The sequence below is a fragment of the Aulonocara stuartgranti genome (assembly GCF_965226115.1).
Source record: "Aulonocara stuartgranti genome assembly, chromosome: 3".
Lineage (NCBI taxonomy): Eukaryota > Metazoa > Chordata > Actinopteri > Cichliformes > Cichlidae > Aulonocara > Aulonocara stuartgranti.
In genome coordinates, this window is record NC_138941.1 from 71,709,513 (window position 1) to 71,726,160 (window position 16,648).

At 41.5% G+C, this 16,648-nt stretch overlaps 1 protein-coding gene across 1 annotated transcript; it reads right to left on the minus strand.

Moving 5' to 3' along the window:
- Positions 1-826: 826 nt before the first annotated feature.
- On the minus strand, positions 827-12,746 carry LOC309703194 (uncharacterized protein). The gene is made up of 4 exons (XM_082527906.1): positions 12,638-12,746; positions 11,134-12,536; positions 2,967-3,054; positions 827-2,865 (listed from the first exon to the last, which is right to left on the minus strand). The coding sequence occupies exons 2-4, from the start codon at positions 12,517-12,519 to the stop codon at positions 1,469-1,471; spliced, it is 2,871 nt and encodes a 956-aa protein (XP_082384032.1). The 5' UTR covers positions 12,520-12,536; positions 12,638-12,746; the 3' UTR covers positions 827-1,468.
- Positions 12,747-16,648: the final 3,902 nt, after the last annotated feature.

Below are 16,648 nucleotides of genomic sequence, written 5' to 3' on the forward strand. Positions count from 1 at the left end.
AATAAAGTTACTGTTATTAAAAGCACACAAAGAAACTCTATTATAGCACACTATAATCACATATAACAGTGGTCCCCAACCCCCGGGCCTCGGACCGGTACCGGTCCGTGAGTCGTTTGGTACCGGGCCGCGAGAGTTGAGGCTCAGGTGTGAAATGTATAGTTTTCAGGGTTTTTATCAGTTTTCAGCGTTATTTTGTTATCGTTTTGATTGTTAACTCGGTTTTCCCGGGACTTTTCACGTGTGTTATGAATAAATCTTCTTTTTTTAGGTACCGGTACTAGTTTTATTTTGTTGTATTTATCTGCGACACATTAAAAGCCGGTCCGTGAAAATATTGTCGGGCATAAACCGGTCCGTGGCGCAAAAAAGGTTGGAGACCACTAACATATAAGACTGGAGGTTGTGCCTTTTTACCCTATTTTGGACGTAATGAAATTTCAATCTCTCTATGTCCCAGTGATTAAAATACAATCAATATAATTTATTATACTTTTTATATACTAATATACTAATATATATATATATATATATATATTTGCATTCAAATAATGAAATACTTTAGTAATGTCTAAATGACTAAAACAATTAAAAATAAATTCAATTTACTAATGCGTCCATTATTGCCCAATTCATTATTAAAGTGCAAAATGTTTTATTTGATAGATTTGACCATAATTACTCCATAATGAATAATGATTACAGTATTTAAGCTTATGATTTTTAGGTAGATCAACATTTACAAATACCAGAAAAGATATGTGTAACAATGACCATGGATAGCTGACTATAATGTGAGCCGCAGATACAGGATGGAATCATTGCCTTTATTAGTAAATACATGCGTTGCCTTTAACATTCACACCTTTAATTTTGATACATGCCCTGCAACAACTGCCTTACAGCAAGATTAGTTAAAATTTTTATTTTTAAATATTTTTAACAACAAAGATAGCATATTGACATGGAGCAATCCTGCATTACAGTAGTATTATGATGTTAGTGAACAAAATAAAACTAATGTTTTACTCAGTGCAACTTTTTCAGTGTTCATGTTGATTAAAATTTACAGGATTGTATGTGGAATCAATCCATCCATTTGCTTCTGCTTATCCTTTTCAGGGTCGCGGGGGCGCTGGAGCCTATCCCAGCTGTCATAGGGTGAGAGGCAGGGTACACCCTGGACAGGTCGCCAGTCTGTCACAGGGCTAACACACAGGGACAGACAACCATTCTCGCTCATATTCACTCCTGCATTCACACCTATGGGCAATTTGGATTAACCAATTAACCTATCTCCACAGACTGCATGTCTTTGGATGGTGGGAGGAACAAATCGTTGTTGTCCTTATATTAATAAGTTAAAACTGTCAACATTTCATGATGAACAACGAGGCAGCAGGAGAACAGCTGCAGTTTAACAGCTTCAATTCACTGACAGGAAACAACATTAGAAACATCATCATCCTCAACTCATCTGCTGCACTGACACTGACACCTTCAACGGCAACACCTTCACTTTATCCCATGTATAAATGTATGGAAACATCCTGTGAGTGAAAGTGTGTGTGAAGGTGTGTATGTGTGTGTTAGTATCAGGATCAGAGAACGACAGCTTTCCTCTGTTCCAGTCCAGATTCACTCTGATCCTCTGGAACTTCTTCAGAACAGAGAGAGCAGTAACAGGAGCTGATGGTGAGCGTGCTGAGTATTTGCCTAAACTGAAACCGATTTTCCATATTCCAGATCTTATCAGTCCCTTCCTCTGCACAGACTCTGCTAACACACCCAGTTCCCACCCTGTACTGTCTCCAACTTCAACATCCCAGCTGTGAGTCCCTGAGTTAAAGCCCTCAGAGCCCAGGATAGAGCTGTATGAATCAATCCTCTCTGGATTATCAGGAAGCTGCTGCCTCTCTCCTCCTCGTCTCACACTGGTCAGATCTTCAGACAGGATGAGTTGTGGATGAGCAGTGTTTGGGTCCAGAATGAGAGGAGTGTAGGAGACCATGTCCTTCTTATTATTCCAGATGTTGAAGGTCAGGTTGCCCAGGTGTTTGGCCTGGTCTATCAGAGCTCCTGAGGGCAGCTGTGGATCATCCAGCAGGGGGCAGCACTGGACTCTTTCCACTGCAGCCTTGTAGTTGTGCAGGAATGAGACGTCTTCAGCTCTCAGCTCCTCCTCTGTGGCTCTGACTGTGTCTGAAAGAGCTGCTATCTCTCTGCTCAGAGCCTCCATCTTCTCCTTCATCATCCCACTCTTCTGCTCCTCTTCCTCCCTCAGTGCAGCCAGCCTGGCCTCCTCTTCCTCTGCTAGAAACTGGTGAAGCTTCTTAAACTGCTCCTTAATCTGCCTCTCTGTGTGTCGGGCCTGGACCTTAATGTGTTCTGCTGTTTGATCAAACTTCACTTGAACTTCTTCACAAACCTTTAACTTCTTCTTTAAGGGCTCCAGAGTTTCCTGAAGTTCCTTCTTGTGTTGTTGTGCAGCTTCATCGATGGGTCTGAATCTGTGATTGGTGTGTTTTTCTGAGGCACAGCAGACGACACACACTGGCTGCTGATGGTCCAGACAGAAGAGTTTGAGTTTCTCAGAGTGCAGACTGCAGAGAGCCTCTGAAGCTCTCTCCTGTAAGAATGACTCACACAGGTTCTTTAAAGCTCGGTTTAAAGGTGGATCATTCACTGATATTTCCTTACAAACTGGACACTCGTGTGTTGGTCTCTCTCTCCACCATCTCTTCAGACAGTCTTTACAGAAGCTGTGGCTACATGACAGAATAACAGGATCTCTGAAGACCTCCTGACAGACCGGACAGCAGAGATCCTCCTCTGATCTGGAAGCCATTGAGTCTGTGAGTGAAGCTGAAAACAGCAGACAGGAAGTACAGTCAGTCCTGGCTCCCCTCCCTCCTCTACCACCTTCACTGAAACTTCCTTTGAGTCGTGTTTTTGCTCAAACTCACATTCAGTGTGTGGAGCGTCAGCAGCTTGAAGCAGCAGTGTTGGAGTTTTCCACTTTTCTCTCCTGTAGCTGGACTCACTCAGAGGAAGCTGCTAGTTTGGTCTGAGCTCAGTCTGATCGTCTGTGCGTCTCTCTTTACCGATGAAAAAGAACAGCTTGTTTCCTGGTTTGTCGCAGTTTACTGATGTCAGGGGCGGAGCTCTTTTCACCTCCCTTGGCTGTCAAGAGTTTTGCTTCAGCCATAAATAAAGGTGTGTTTCATCACAGAGTTCACTTGTTTACCTAACAGCAGCTGTAAAACAGTTCAAAGCATTAAGCTCAGAAAATAATGTGTCACTTCATGTAGTTGTTTGGGAGGCTTTATTTTGAAAGTGCTTTATCCTGCCTCAATATTTGGCAGATTCTCTAGCTGCTGGTGTGTAATACAAACACAGGGGATTTCATGTGTTTACTGGGATGCAAATTCTTCTTCTACCTTGTGGGATTATAATATTATTTTATGCCATGTTAGACCCCTAATTAAAGATTGTGAATTATTATGTAGTTTTAGTTTGCATTATTCTCCTGAATTAGAAGAAGCTGATAACTATTGCATTTGTTAAACTGATTTGCATTACATTAGACTGCTGATTTATTGTGAATGAATGATATTGTTTTATGCTGCAATATACTGCTGAGTTATAAGAAATACTGTTTGCAGAAAGTCATCGCCTTATTTGTCTGATTAGAAGAGAACAGAATATGCTGGAGTTTTCTGCCCCATCTCAGCAGGAGCAGATAAACAGGGAGCCAAGGTCGTAGCTTAGGCGCCGTGTGAGAGAAAGAATGTGAATGTTTAGGCTTTTATGATAAGGTGGAGGCCACTAGAGGCTATAAGAGTTTGATCAATGCTCCACCATTTTGAGATCTGATGCTGTCTGCGTACGGTGTCCATCTCCCACGCGTGTGATCATTAAAATCATTGTTTGACTCAACCCGGCCGGACCAGTGTTGTTATTGTGGTTTTTCCTCCTGTATTTGAATCCGTAACAACCTTTAACTCTCACAGACCCAGTTTCCCTTTACTGGGTCTGCAAATGTATAGACATAGTATATTGTTACACATTTGTACAGTCTCACACAGCTCTTGATAGGCGCACTGCATTATGGTTAGGGGCCGAGCTTGTTTACTCCTGCTAGAGCTGCTCTTTTATTGAGAGACTCCTTCTTGTGGTGTAAAGGAGGGATAACTACCTTTCCAGCACTTTGTCTTATTGGAGACTGGGGCACACATTATTTTACAACAACCAAAGAAAATAACATATTTGAACAATATGAACATTTCAACCAAATATTATATTGTAACTAAAAGATTGTGGGGGTGTCTTGTTTTTGTCCTTAATGCCTCTCTTGTCCTTACATATGTATACTTATCAGTATCTTGGAGTAAAATTGTTAATTGCTCATATTATTTATATCCAGCAACTACAACTTCAAAGTTTAAGTAAAACATGATAGTAGTAATTTACTATTAGTGTGCGTGAAGAGCGTACAGCCTCACAGGAAATCTTTCATTTCTGCACATTTCTGCGGTTAATGGACACAAACTCACAGCGGAGCCACCTGGAACATTTGCTGGTAAGTGGACTGAGAGCAAACTGTTAATGCAATGTTAACCATGTGTCACCCACTCTGTAACTTTCTCAAGAACTAAAGTTCCATAGTACCTGAACTTTCATTCTTTTTTTTTTTTCTTTTTTTTTGCCTGTCCCATTTGGTTCTTTAGCCGTCAGAATTGTTGTCTGAAGATCAACAAGGATACCCAATGGATTTACTTTGCCAAATGGATCATTGTGGCATTGCCGTATTGGTCCATTTGATCGACCTTTGTTTTTATTATTTATTATATTTTATTTTCAGATGTTACAGACGGGACAGACATGAGTGAGGGATAGGAAAGGGAGAGAGAAAGAGGAAGGAAAAGAAAAACAGAAGGGGAGAGGGACAGTGAGAAAGGGGGGAGAAAAAAAAATCTCCTGGATCACCTGTTGAGAGAAGAAGAATAGAAAACAAGCAAAAAAAAACAAAAAACTAAACCAACATACTAGACACAACACCATCGCATTAATCTAGCTAAGTGTAAAAAGCAGTAAATACTAAATATTCAATGTTGTTGTGCAGCACGCAGGACAGACAGCGTACAATGTACTTTCATTCTTAAGCCGTTTGCCCATTGTCAGTACCAGTCAGAGTGCCTTATTTTATTTTTTTTATTTGAGACTATTAAAAGAAACATAACTCGAAGTTAATACTTTGTCCTACAATTTGATTTGTAATAAGCATATTTTTTCTCAGTAGTGAGTATGTTGCAGAATGTCTCTGTGTGTTCAGCCTTTTTTTCTGTTTATATCTTTTGTCATCATGGAACAACCTGTTCATTGGAGACAACGGTGCTTTTGCCTATCAGTACAAATAATAAAAAGGTTGTTCCATGTTCTTTTGTATGCATGAAATCCATTAACTAGTCACCAGAGATGGGCAGTAACGTGTTACAAGTAACGCGTTACTGTAATGCAATTACTTTTTTCAAGCAACGAGTAAAGTAAGGGATTACTATTGCAAAAAAGGTCATTAGATTAAATTGGTACACCCCAAATCTCCACCATGAAAAGAAAAAACAAAACTGATAGTTACTGCTTTACTGCGTTACTAAAACCATTAATTTAATGTTATTAATGTAATTTAATGTAAAATAATGTTGTACTACGTGATTGCTAGTGACACAGCTATGTTAGCATAACATTAGCACAGTGAAGCTGGAGGATGAACGCCAACTTTTTTATCCACTCGATAAAAGTTAACGTGAGGGATTCTTGTGGTCAGGGACAAATGCAATCGCATAGCAGGATGCTATACACGGGGCAAACTTCAGTTAGGAAAGCAACTGAGATTATTCATCCAGTCATTTGCTATGATTGTTGCCCGGCATAATTTGCAGATGATAATGGTTGTAGCCGCTGCGATGCTTTCGACAAAAACAGGCGCAGCTTGATGACATCATCAACATGCGCTATCGCGGTAGAGCGGTATAGTCAAAATATCTATCGTTGGTCAAATTTATATCGTTTGTATCTTATATCGTTTATATCGCCCACCCCTAGAATCGTGTATGTTTTTCGTTCCACTTCTCACGTGTGCACCACTTTGTGTTGGTCTTTCACGTGGAATTCCAATAAAATTGATTCATGTTTGTGGCTGTATTGTGACAAAATGTGGAAAAGTTCAAGGGGGCCGAAAACTTTTGCAAGCCACTGTGAATATATTAAACCACTCTAAAATACAATCGATACATGCATTGGTGCCTACTGATACAGTGAAACAACAAAAACAAATAAACAAAAACAACAACCTAGCTGTTGAATTAAGCAAGAGTGAAATAAATTAAAAAAACCACTGGTGTATCTGGACCTCGGCCACGAAGCCAGAGATCCACCCTGGAAAAGAAGCAGCTTGACAATCTGTAAATCAAAACAGGACATCACTTTGACTGAACAATTGACCGCAGCAGGAATAGCCCTCCCACCTTGCTTCATATGTATTGTTCAGCTACCTGTTTAAAAGATGGGGACTAACAAATATCGACAAACGCTGGTTGAGTCCCTTACATGTTTTGTCACAGGAACAAAACAATGGTTTCTTCCTACAGGGGGTAAAGATACAGCACACTTTAAACCTCCGCCAAATCACCAAAACACAAGCGGACCATTTTCGGTGACCTAAAGCTTCAATAAAAGGCTAAGGGACCCACATCAAAGTTCAAAGTGCCAAATACCGCGGCTTGGACCAGGCACTCACAGAGCTCCAGGTTCACTCAAGAGAATGAGTAACTGCCTGTAGTGATGCGCGAATCATGAACGAATCGTTCAATACTCGAGAATCACTTTACTGACTCATGAATCATGATTCACAAGCCCAACTGACTCACTGACTCATCCCTGTTGCTGTTAGCAGCAATATATCTAGCTTATAATTAAAATTGTGGAGAAAAACACATCATCCAGTATCTTAACAAAAACATTTCTGCTCTGAACTGGAAGAAAAAACCCTGAGTAGAAGCTCACATCAAGAAAATAGCTCCTTGGTTCACAGTAGCATCGCTATGCTAACAACACATTTGAGCTACTCACCCCCTTCCTCCTGTGCTGAATCATAGGCTGTGTCCCAATTCAGGGTCTGCACGCTTGAAGTACGCATTTCAAGTGCGGCCGGTTAGGTCACCGCCACGCGACGATGGCTTTCCCAATTCGAAGTGTGCTTCAAATGCATACTCCAAATGCGCCATTGATTTCCCCAAATATCAAGCGTGGTCCGGTGCACGCTTCGTGGTCCCATATATCCCACAATTCATAGCGCGGTGGTGGGTGTGGATAATTTTGCCGCAAAATACGGCAGAAGGGAGCAGCCGAAGAGGTTTTTGTTTTTTTTCCCCCAAACTTTATTGAACTTATAAAGCGAACAGTCAGTCATTCCAGTTCAGTTTGTACAGTAGACATACAAGGCAAATAAGAGTAACAATAAACAGTACAATGAAATAAGAAGGATAAATAAACAAAGGATAAAAAAAGAAAAGGGGTGTTTGTAGCTCAGGTGGCAGAGCAGGTCAGCCACTAATCAGAAGGTCGGTGGTTCGATCCCAGGCTGCCTCCTGGCTGCATGCCATATATACTTGGGCAAGATACTAACCCCGTGTTTGCCTACTGGTGGTGGTCAGAGGGCCCGGTGGCGCCAGTGTCCGGCAGCTTCTCCTCTGTCAGTGCGCCCCAGGACATGTGACAAACTTCATAACAACTTTGTACTTGAAAGTTGTGACAGCTCATTCGTTAAACATTTCTGAATGTATTTCAATCAATGATAAACCTTTTTTATTGGAAGTTAATTTAAGAGAGTTTAAGTAATATTCAATTTCAATCAAAAACAAATTAAATGATGGGGTTGAGTTTTGAAATTTACATTTATGTATTTGGAATTTCCCTAATAAGATGGAGCGGCCGAAGAGTGAACTGTCAAAAGTACTGAATACGACGTCACTTATTTATGTGCGAAATTGGCTATATTATATTTACATTACCACAGTGAGATGATTTTAGTCTCATGAACAACATTAGCTAATTGTTATTTACTAGCTAATCTTAAATGACTGTTCAGCACAGAAATGAAGCCCAACAATCATGTTTTACAGTCCCGTGGTCTCAGCCTCAGATACTCAACTAATCAAAGTGATGTCATGACAAAAATGAATGACCAACAAAACATTTTTTCTCCTTCATTTCTGTCAAACAAAGCTGTATGTAACGTGTCTCGCGGTTAGTAACATGGTTGCTAGACAACCTGAACAGCGCGACCAAGCGTATACCGTCCCATTTCACAAGCCTCTCACTTCCACACTTCTCGTACTTATAGTACGCACCGTACGTAGTACGCGTAGTACGTACTTATAGTACGCACCGTACGTAGTACGCGTAGTGCACGTAGTGCGCGTACTTCAAGGGTGCAGACCCTGAATTGGGACACAGCCATAGAGCGAACGAATCACTCACTCACTCACTCACTCACTCACTCACCCCTCCCTCCTGGCTCACAGCTTCTTCTTCTTCTTGGTTGGCAACCAATGTTAAGGCGCATTACTGGCTCACAGCTCAGTGGAAATTTAGATGAGAAAATATATATTTGACACATTTAAGGAAAATACTAATAAAATAAAAATAAACAAAATAAATGTTTATTAAGTAATTTTGATAGGAAATTGCTTACTTTTAGAAATGTTTTTGCTCTTTTTTGCTCTATAAAATAGTTGTTTTCTTTTAGAATCATTCATCTTAGCAGTAGGATTTACATGAAAAGAGAAACAAATTAAGTTTGAGTGAAAATGTACATTTTTTGAGCTCTCTGGGCAACTGACTCAGTGAATCAAATGACTCAAAAAACACGATTTACTTTGGTGAGTGACTCATTAAAACTCGATTCAGAAAAAGAATCAAATTTACCATCACTAATTGCCTGCACCTGTGCTTATAAAAGGGAAAAACCCAGCCCCACCTACTAGGGGCGGTTCCCAGTCTCAGGTCTCACCTGTCACAATAAGGTCTGGATGTAACGTCCTTTTACCTTCTCAGGCTACGTCCACACGTACCCGGGTATTTTTGAAAACGTAGCTTTTTCTATGCGTTTGCACCTTTTGTCCACACGTTAACGGCGTTTTCGGTCACTAAAAACTGAGATTTTTAAAAACTCCGGCCAGGGTGGATATTTTTGAAAACTCCGTTCTTGCATTTACGTGTGGACGAGAAAAACTGAGAAAATGCAGAGTCAAAGGTGTGCGCATTTTTTGACGTCACTCTGTGCGCCACGTTATTGTTTCGGTGAAATGAATTTCTACAATACTATTACTGTTAATTGTACTCTCTGCAGTGTTTAAATGCTTACATATACACACACAGTTACTGTCCCTCCACACATACGACTCGGTTCTGCTTCTATGCCCCAGCTTTGTTTACTTTTTCCCAACGAGGCTTCTAGACTTCTGATTGGCCAACATTTCTGCACGGTTAGGAATATATCACCACCTGTTGCTTTGGCATGTTCCTAGCAGCGTTTTCCTTCATTTCTGCCTTTACGTGTGGACGGGATTATTTTTTAAAACCTCCGTTTTCAAAATCTCCGTTTTCAAAAATACCCGTGTACGTGTGGACGTAGCCTCAGATTTAATGAGGAAAGCCGGGAGGACTTTAATCTTTTTCTCAAGAATATAGAGTAGTCTGCGAATTAATATATATGGTTTTAATAATACTAGATGTTATTCTGCTGGGAAAAGATAGTGCTCAGCTGCAGATGAGAGAACATCATGATCACACGTCCCTGTGAGTATAAGTCATCTGTTTTATAGCGACATGTGGCATAACTCCATCTGACACTTTGATGTTCATCTATATTCACCCAGAAATCAGGACAAATGAGCCAGTCTCTGTGAAGACGTCTCAGAGCAGAAGTTTTTCATCCCATAAAGCAGGGGTGTCCAATCCCAGTTCTCGAGAGCTACTATCCTGCATTTTTTAGATGCATCCCTACTCCAACACAGCTGAAATTAAATGGTTTAATTACCTCTTCAGCATGCAATCATATTTGGCAAAGGCCAGATAACAAGCCATTCATTTGATTCAGGTGTGTCAGAACAAGGATGCATCTAAAAGCTGCAGGACGTTAGCTGTCGAGGACTGGGATTAGGCACCCCTACCAGAAAGGATCTCACATCAGCTGCTACCATCTTGTGGCCAAATTTGGTTACTGTCTTTGGAATCTGTCTGAATGAGACATTTGTTTTAGAAATGTTTAACATGTGTTTATTATTCATCACACAGTTATCTACAACCTCTAACTCCATATTAAGCTTCGAAGTCATTGATTCAGTATTTAGCTGTGTGTTTTTTTTATGTCATCAAAAACTCAGCAGTCTGTGCCTTTTTAATACAAATTGAAGAATATAAATAAAAAACTTATAGAATCTTATAGATTCATCCCATCTCTGCTCCATCTGCTCTACATTATCTGATCGTTATGAGAAAATTCTGTCAGGATTAGAAACTTAAATTTTTATATATTTATTTTAATTTCTGTTAAATAACCTTTAAATTAAGTTCCAGAGTGGGTTTAATGGTTTTACTTTAGTATTTACTGTTCAGACATTTTGAGCTTTTTCATTGTGGCATGTGTGGTATTTTTCAGGCTGTGAGATTTAAGAAACTCTATTGTGGTATAAATTTTTTGACAATATATATATTTTTTGTCATAAACAGACAAGAAAAAAACAACAAACTGCTCCTCCCATTCAACACATGTCAGTCCATATCACAGCAAACTAAATCATCTCCATTTACACATCAAATAGAAACATGAATCACTTGTAGTGATTAGAAACTTGATAGAATTTCAAATCTAGTTTGGGGAGTCATTCAGTGAGAAACAGTGAAATGATTTTCCATGTGAAAAGGTGGACAGCAGAAACAGAAAGAAACAGTGAAACTAAAAGAGAAACAAAGAGCTTTGGAACAACGAGGCAGCAGGAGGACAGCTGCAGTTTAACAGCTTCAACTCACTGACAGGAAACAACATTAGAAACATCATCATCCTCAACTCATCTGCTGCACTGACACTGACACCTTCAATGGCAACACCTTCAGTTTACCATCAGTGCTGATATATGGAAACATCCTGTGAGTGAAAGTGTGTGTGAAGGTGTGTATGTGTGTGTTAGTATCAGGATCAGAGAACGACAGCTTTCCTCTGTTCCAGTCCAGATTCACTCTGATCCTCTGGAGCTTCTTCTGGACTGAGAGAGCAGTGAGAGGAGCTGATGGTGAGCATGCTGAGTATTTACTTTCATAGAACCGTATTCTCCATAATGCAGACCGTATGCTTCCCATTCTCTGCACAGACTCTGCCAACACACCCAGTGCCCACCATGTACCATCTCCAACTTCGACATCCCAGCTGTGAGTCCCTGAGTTAAAGCTCTCAGAGCCCAGGACAGAGCAGATAAATCCATCAAACCTCTCTGGATTATCAGGAAGCTGCTGCTTTTCTCCTCCTCTCACACTGGTCAGATCTTCAGACAGGATGAGTTCTGGATGAGCAGTGTTTGGGTCCAGAATGAGAGAAGTGTAGGAGACCATGTCCTTCATGTTGTTCCAGATGTTGAAGGTCAGGTTGCCCAGGTGTTTGGCCTGGTCTATCAGAGCTCCTGAGGGCAGCTGTGGATCATCCAGCAGGGGGCAGCGCTGGACTCTTTCCACTGCAGCCTTGTAGTTGTGCAGGAATGAGACGTCTTCAGCTCTCAGCTCCTCCTCTGTGGTTCTGACTGCGTCTGAAAGAGCTGCTATCTCTCTGCTCAGAGCCTCCATCTTCTCCTTCATCATCCCACTCTTCTGCTCCTCTTCCTCCCTCAGTGCAGCCAGCCTGGCCTCCTCTTCCTCTGCTAGAAACTGGTGAAGCTTCTTAAACTGCTCCTTAATCTGCCTCTCTGTGTGTCGGGCCTGGACCTTAATGTGTTCTGCTGTTTGATCAAACTTCACTTGAACTTCTTCACAAACCTTTAACTTCTTCTTTAAGGGCTCCAGAGTTTCCTGAAATTCCTTTTTGTGTTGTTGTGCAGCTTCAGCAATGGGTCTGAATCTGTGCTTGGTGTGTTTTTCTGAGTCTCTGCAGACGAGACACACTGGCTGCTGATGGTCCAGACAGAAGAGTCTGAGTTTCTCAGAGTGCAGACTGCAGAGAGCCTCTGAAGCTCTCTGATCTCTCTCCTGTAAGAACGACTCACACAAGTTCTTTAAAGCTCGGTTTAAAGGTGGTTCTTCCCTTGAAGATCTTCTCTTACAAATTGGACAGTGTTGTGTTGGTCTCTCTCTCCACCATCTATTCAGACAGTCTTTACAGAAGCTGTGGCTACATGACAGAATAACAGGATCTCTGAAGACCTGCTGACAGACCGGACAGCAGAGATCCTCCTCTGATCTGGAAGCCATTGAGTCTGTGAGTGAAGCTGAAAACAGCAGACAGGAAGTACAGTCAGTCCTGGATCCCCTCGCTCCTCTACTACCTTCACTGAAACTTCCTTTAAATTGTGTTTTTGCTCAAACTCACATTCAGTGTGTGGAGCGTCAGCAGCTTGAAGCAGCAGTGTTGGAGTTTTCCACTTTTCTCTCCTGTAGCTGGTCTCACTCAGTGGAAGCTGCTAGTTTGCTCTGAACTCAGTCTGATTGTGTGTGTGTTTCTCTTTACCCAGGAAGTTGAACAACCTGTTTTCTCATTTCTCGTAAGGTGAGTGACATAAGGGGCGGGGCTTCATTCACCTTCATTTTACCTTCCTTCCTTCCTTACCCAGGAAGTTGAACAACCTGTTTTCTCGTTTCTCTTAGGTGAGTGACATAAGGGGCGGAGTTTCATTCACCTTCCTTTTACAAAGCTGTTGCATCACCTGAGTTCTGCCAGTGAGGAAGTCCAACACCCATGCACACAGGTGACTGTTGAGTCCTAGATACTTCAGCTTTGTGAACAGTCTGCCGGGCACTATTGTGTTGAACGCTGAAGTGTAATCAACAAACACCAATCTCACATAGTTACCCTATTTCTTGTCCATGTGACTTAAGGTGGTGTGCAGGACATGGGCAATGGCATCCTCTGTGGTTCTGTTGGGATGGTAAGCAAACTGGAGCCAATCTGTTGTGTTTGCAATGGTTGAGAAGATGATATTCTTCAACAGCCTCTTGAACACCTTCATAACCACTGAGGTCAGTGCAACTCGCCGGTAGTCATTCAGGCATGAGGGCGTGTTGTACTACTGGTTCTACTGGTGGTGGTCAGAGGGCCCGGTGGCGCCAGAGGACACTCCGTAGGATGCCTTCTCCAAGTCCACAAAACAAATAAATCTGTACATAAATGTGTTGCTAGCTGTTGGTGGTTAAACTCCAAGCTAGGGGCTAATTTTAAATGGCTGGGCCCTGGGCTAGAATCTAATATTGGGTGTGGCTGGCTAAGCTCTAGACTGGGAACTGCTATGGCTGGGTTTGACTGAGTTCTAGTCTGGAGACTATGGGGGAGTCTGTTTGACACTTTGATTGGGGTGCTGATACCCTGAGGACTGTGGGGATTCACCTGCCTCTGATCTTCAATCGACTGATTTGACTTACTTCTCAAAAAGTATGTGTCAATGCGAGGCCCCTTTCTCGCTGAGGCACTTCTTCCTTCCTTCGTGGATTTTAAGACCCATGTCAGTTGTTAGTTTTGACCAGCCACAAATGCAGTTCTGCAGCTTCTTTTCTACCGTCATTGATGGTCCATTATTTGCAGTGGTGGTTGATCTATTCATCGTTGGTGCTGTTCCGTGGTTCGTTGCCATTAAATCCGTCCGGAAAGGTTCTTCTTCCACCCCTGCTCTCACAGACCCTAGGGGTATCTTCTCTTTTGAGATTTCTGTAGCAATATTGGGTGTACCCAAGTACTCTAAAAAGCGCTATGTCCTGCTGGTATCAGGCGCTAAACCACACCAGCCCCATTAGGGTCTATTCCCTCCTGCTAGCAGTCTTTCCAGGCTTTCCTTGACAATGCATTGCTTTTAATGGTGAGAATCTTGGCTGTTATGAGCAAAGGCAGCCCAGAAACCTTACCATCAGCATAGATTGTAGCGGGCCACAACTTTCGGTCTTTCACCCAAGCTAATCTGCCTTTTTTGGGGGGATTAAAGATCTGATCTAGATTATCATATTAAGATTTGGGATGCATCATCAGTAGTGGATCTTGGCTCTATAGGGTATTTCGGCCATTATCACTAGACACCCTCATCCAAGGAGGCCTTGCCAGATGTGATCAGGCCCTGGAGTGTGTCACTGGTTTATGTTAAATTGTTATTTATCTTCTTCTTTCTTCTGTTTACTTTCCTACAGTTTATTTTCTCCTATCTATTCACTGCAACTGAGAAATAACACTTACCCCTTTAGCATTTATGAAGCCTCACCTCTTCAAAGGGATAGAATATATATTAGAGATGCATTAGAGTGCAAAGCAGCTGGTATTTGTATCTGTATTTGTATTTGTTGAGGGGGAAAATTATTTGTATTTGTATTCGAGTAAAATTCAAAATTAAGTTTTTTGCATTACACTTCTAATTAATGTTATAGTGTAAGTATTCTTCAATTATACCCATTATAATAATTATGAATATGCAATATTAGTTGATGTTTTTGCATAAATCCAGCAATGAACATGTAACAAGGAACATCATTGAATATATGATAACGATAAAAACAATAAATATTAACAATAAAAAGAAATAAAACCCCTGAAAACTGCAAATTTCACATCCGAACCTCAACACTCGTGGCCCAGTACCAAACGACTCACAGACCGGTACCGGTCCATGGCCGGGTGTTGTCTATTCAACAAAAATAGTAATGCAGTTCAGTTTTTTATAGCTCAGCCGAGCCTTCTCTGTTACTGTGTGGAGCAGCCTGTGTCACTCACTTTTTACACATCACTTACTCACTCTCCCGGCATGCACTATGGTCTCATAAGGAAACCCAGCATTTTGATTTAAAAGTTTTTCTTGTCCCCGAATACAAATATTTTTGTATTTGGGAACAAGTATTTGTTCGAAATAAGTATTGGTAAAAAACGCGATATTCATGCCTTTCCAAATACCGTATTCGGGCTCAGCTCCACCCCTAATACACATGTGTATGTATATATACATCACAATGAACACCTGTGTACTACAAAACTGTGTGATGAGCCCAGACCTGCCGATGGTTCCAACACCATCATTAAGTTTGCAGATGACACCATGGTAATTGGCCTCATCAATGACAACAATGAGGCCGCCTACAGGGAGGAGGTGGATCGTCTGGCTGAGTGGTGCGACACAAACAACCTGCTACTCAACACAGAGAAGACCCAGGAGCTCATCGTGGACTACAGGAAGAATGCTGACCCACATCCACCCATCTACATCAAAGGGACGGCTGTGGATCGTGTGAGCAGCTTCAAGTTCCTGAGAGTCCACATCACCGAGGATCTCATCTGGACGACCAACTGCTCCAAGCTGGTCAAGAAAGTGCACCTCTTCCTGAGGACTCTGAGGAAGAACCACCTGATATTTCTGTAGTTTTCATATTTATATCTTGCACACTACATTTCGTTGCCTTGTACTAAGTAATGGGAATAATGGCTTTACAAGTAACGGTGTTACTTTTTTCAGTGACGAGTAATCTAACTAATTACTATTCCTATTATTACAACTCCATTACCGTTAATCACAAAAAAATGTGGTGTGGTTGCGTTACTATTTTTCAACAAACAGCAGGTTGAAGCTGTGCTCAGCTTACCGCATCATGCTCATAAACCAGCGTTTATGAACCTGATAAATGCCAATTCTAAATACCACACAGGGTGTGTTTCAGTGCATACACACCAAAATATCCTGGTGAATGTTCAATATTTTTCAGTGGCTTTAAGATCAAACACTACCTACCAGGCTTGGCTCCTCCCTTTTGCGAGTGTGGACGCTTCATCTCTCTGCTCCTTAAATGCTTTTCTTCTTTTCTTCTTTTATTGATTTTTATGCAGATTTTTTCCCTTTTTTCCGTATGAGCTTACCTGCGATAGCTTCTGGACACTTATAGATCATTAGGACTAAAGTGTTCTTAACAGAAACAGCAACATTTTTATAGTTACCTTATCCTCAGCGCTCCGTGTGTCTGTGGCCTAGACACAGCTGAAGCCTGATTACACCATCTGGGCACCGAACAGCCTCAATAGCCTGGAAAGGTGCTAACCGCTAGGCTAACTAGCAACAAGATGCCTTCCCTCTCCACAGATGACTACCACAGCCTCCTGCAGAAGATTGCAGTACTGGAGACAAAAATTCATCGCTTAGAAGTAAACGTGGAGGTAAATGGACTGTGTGGAAATGAAACAACCTTGCCTTTGATTCAAAACAATGGCGATGAGCAAGCTAGTACACAGCTAAGGAGCACAGATAACATGACCAAGAAAGTAGACTCTGTGCATTATTATAAATCCTCAAGCGATAATCCCCCCTTGGACTGTCTTGGTGCAAAACCAAGACATAAATCATGTCTCCTGGAAGGGGGAGGACGT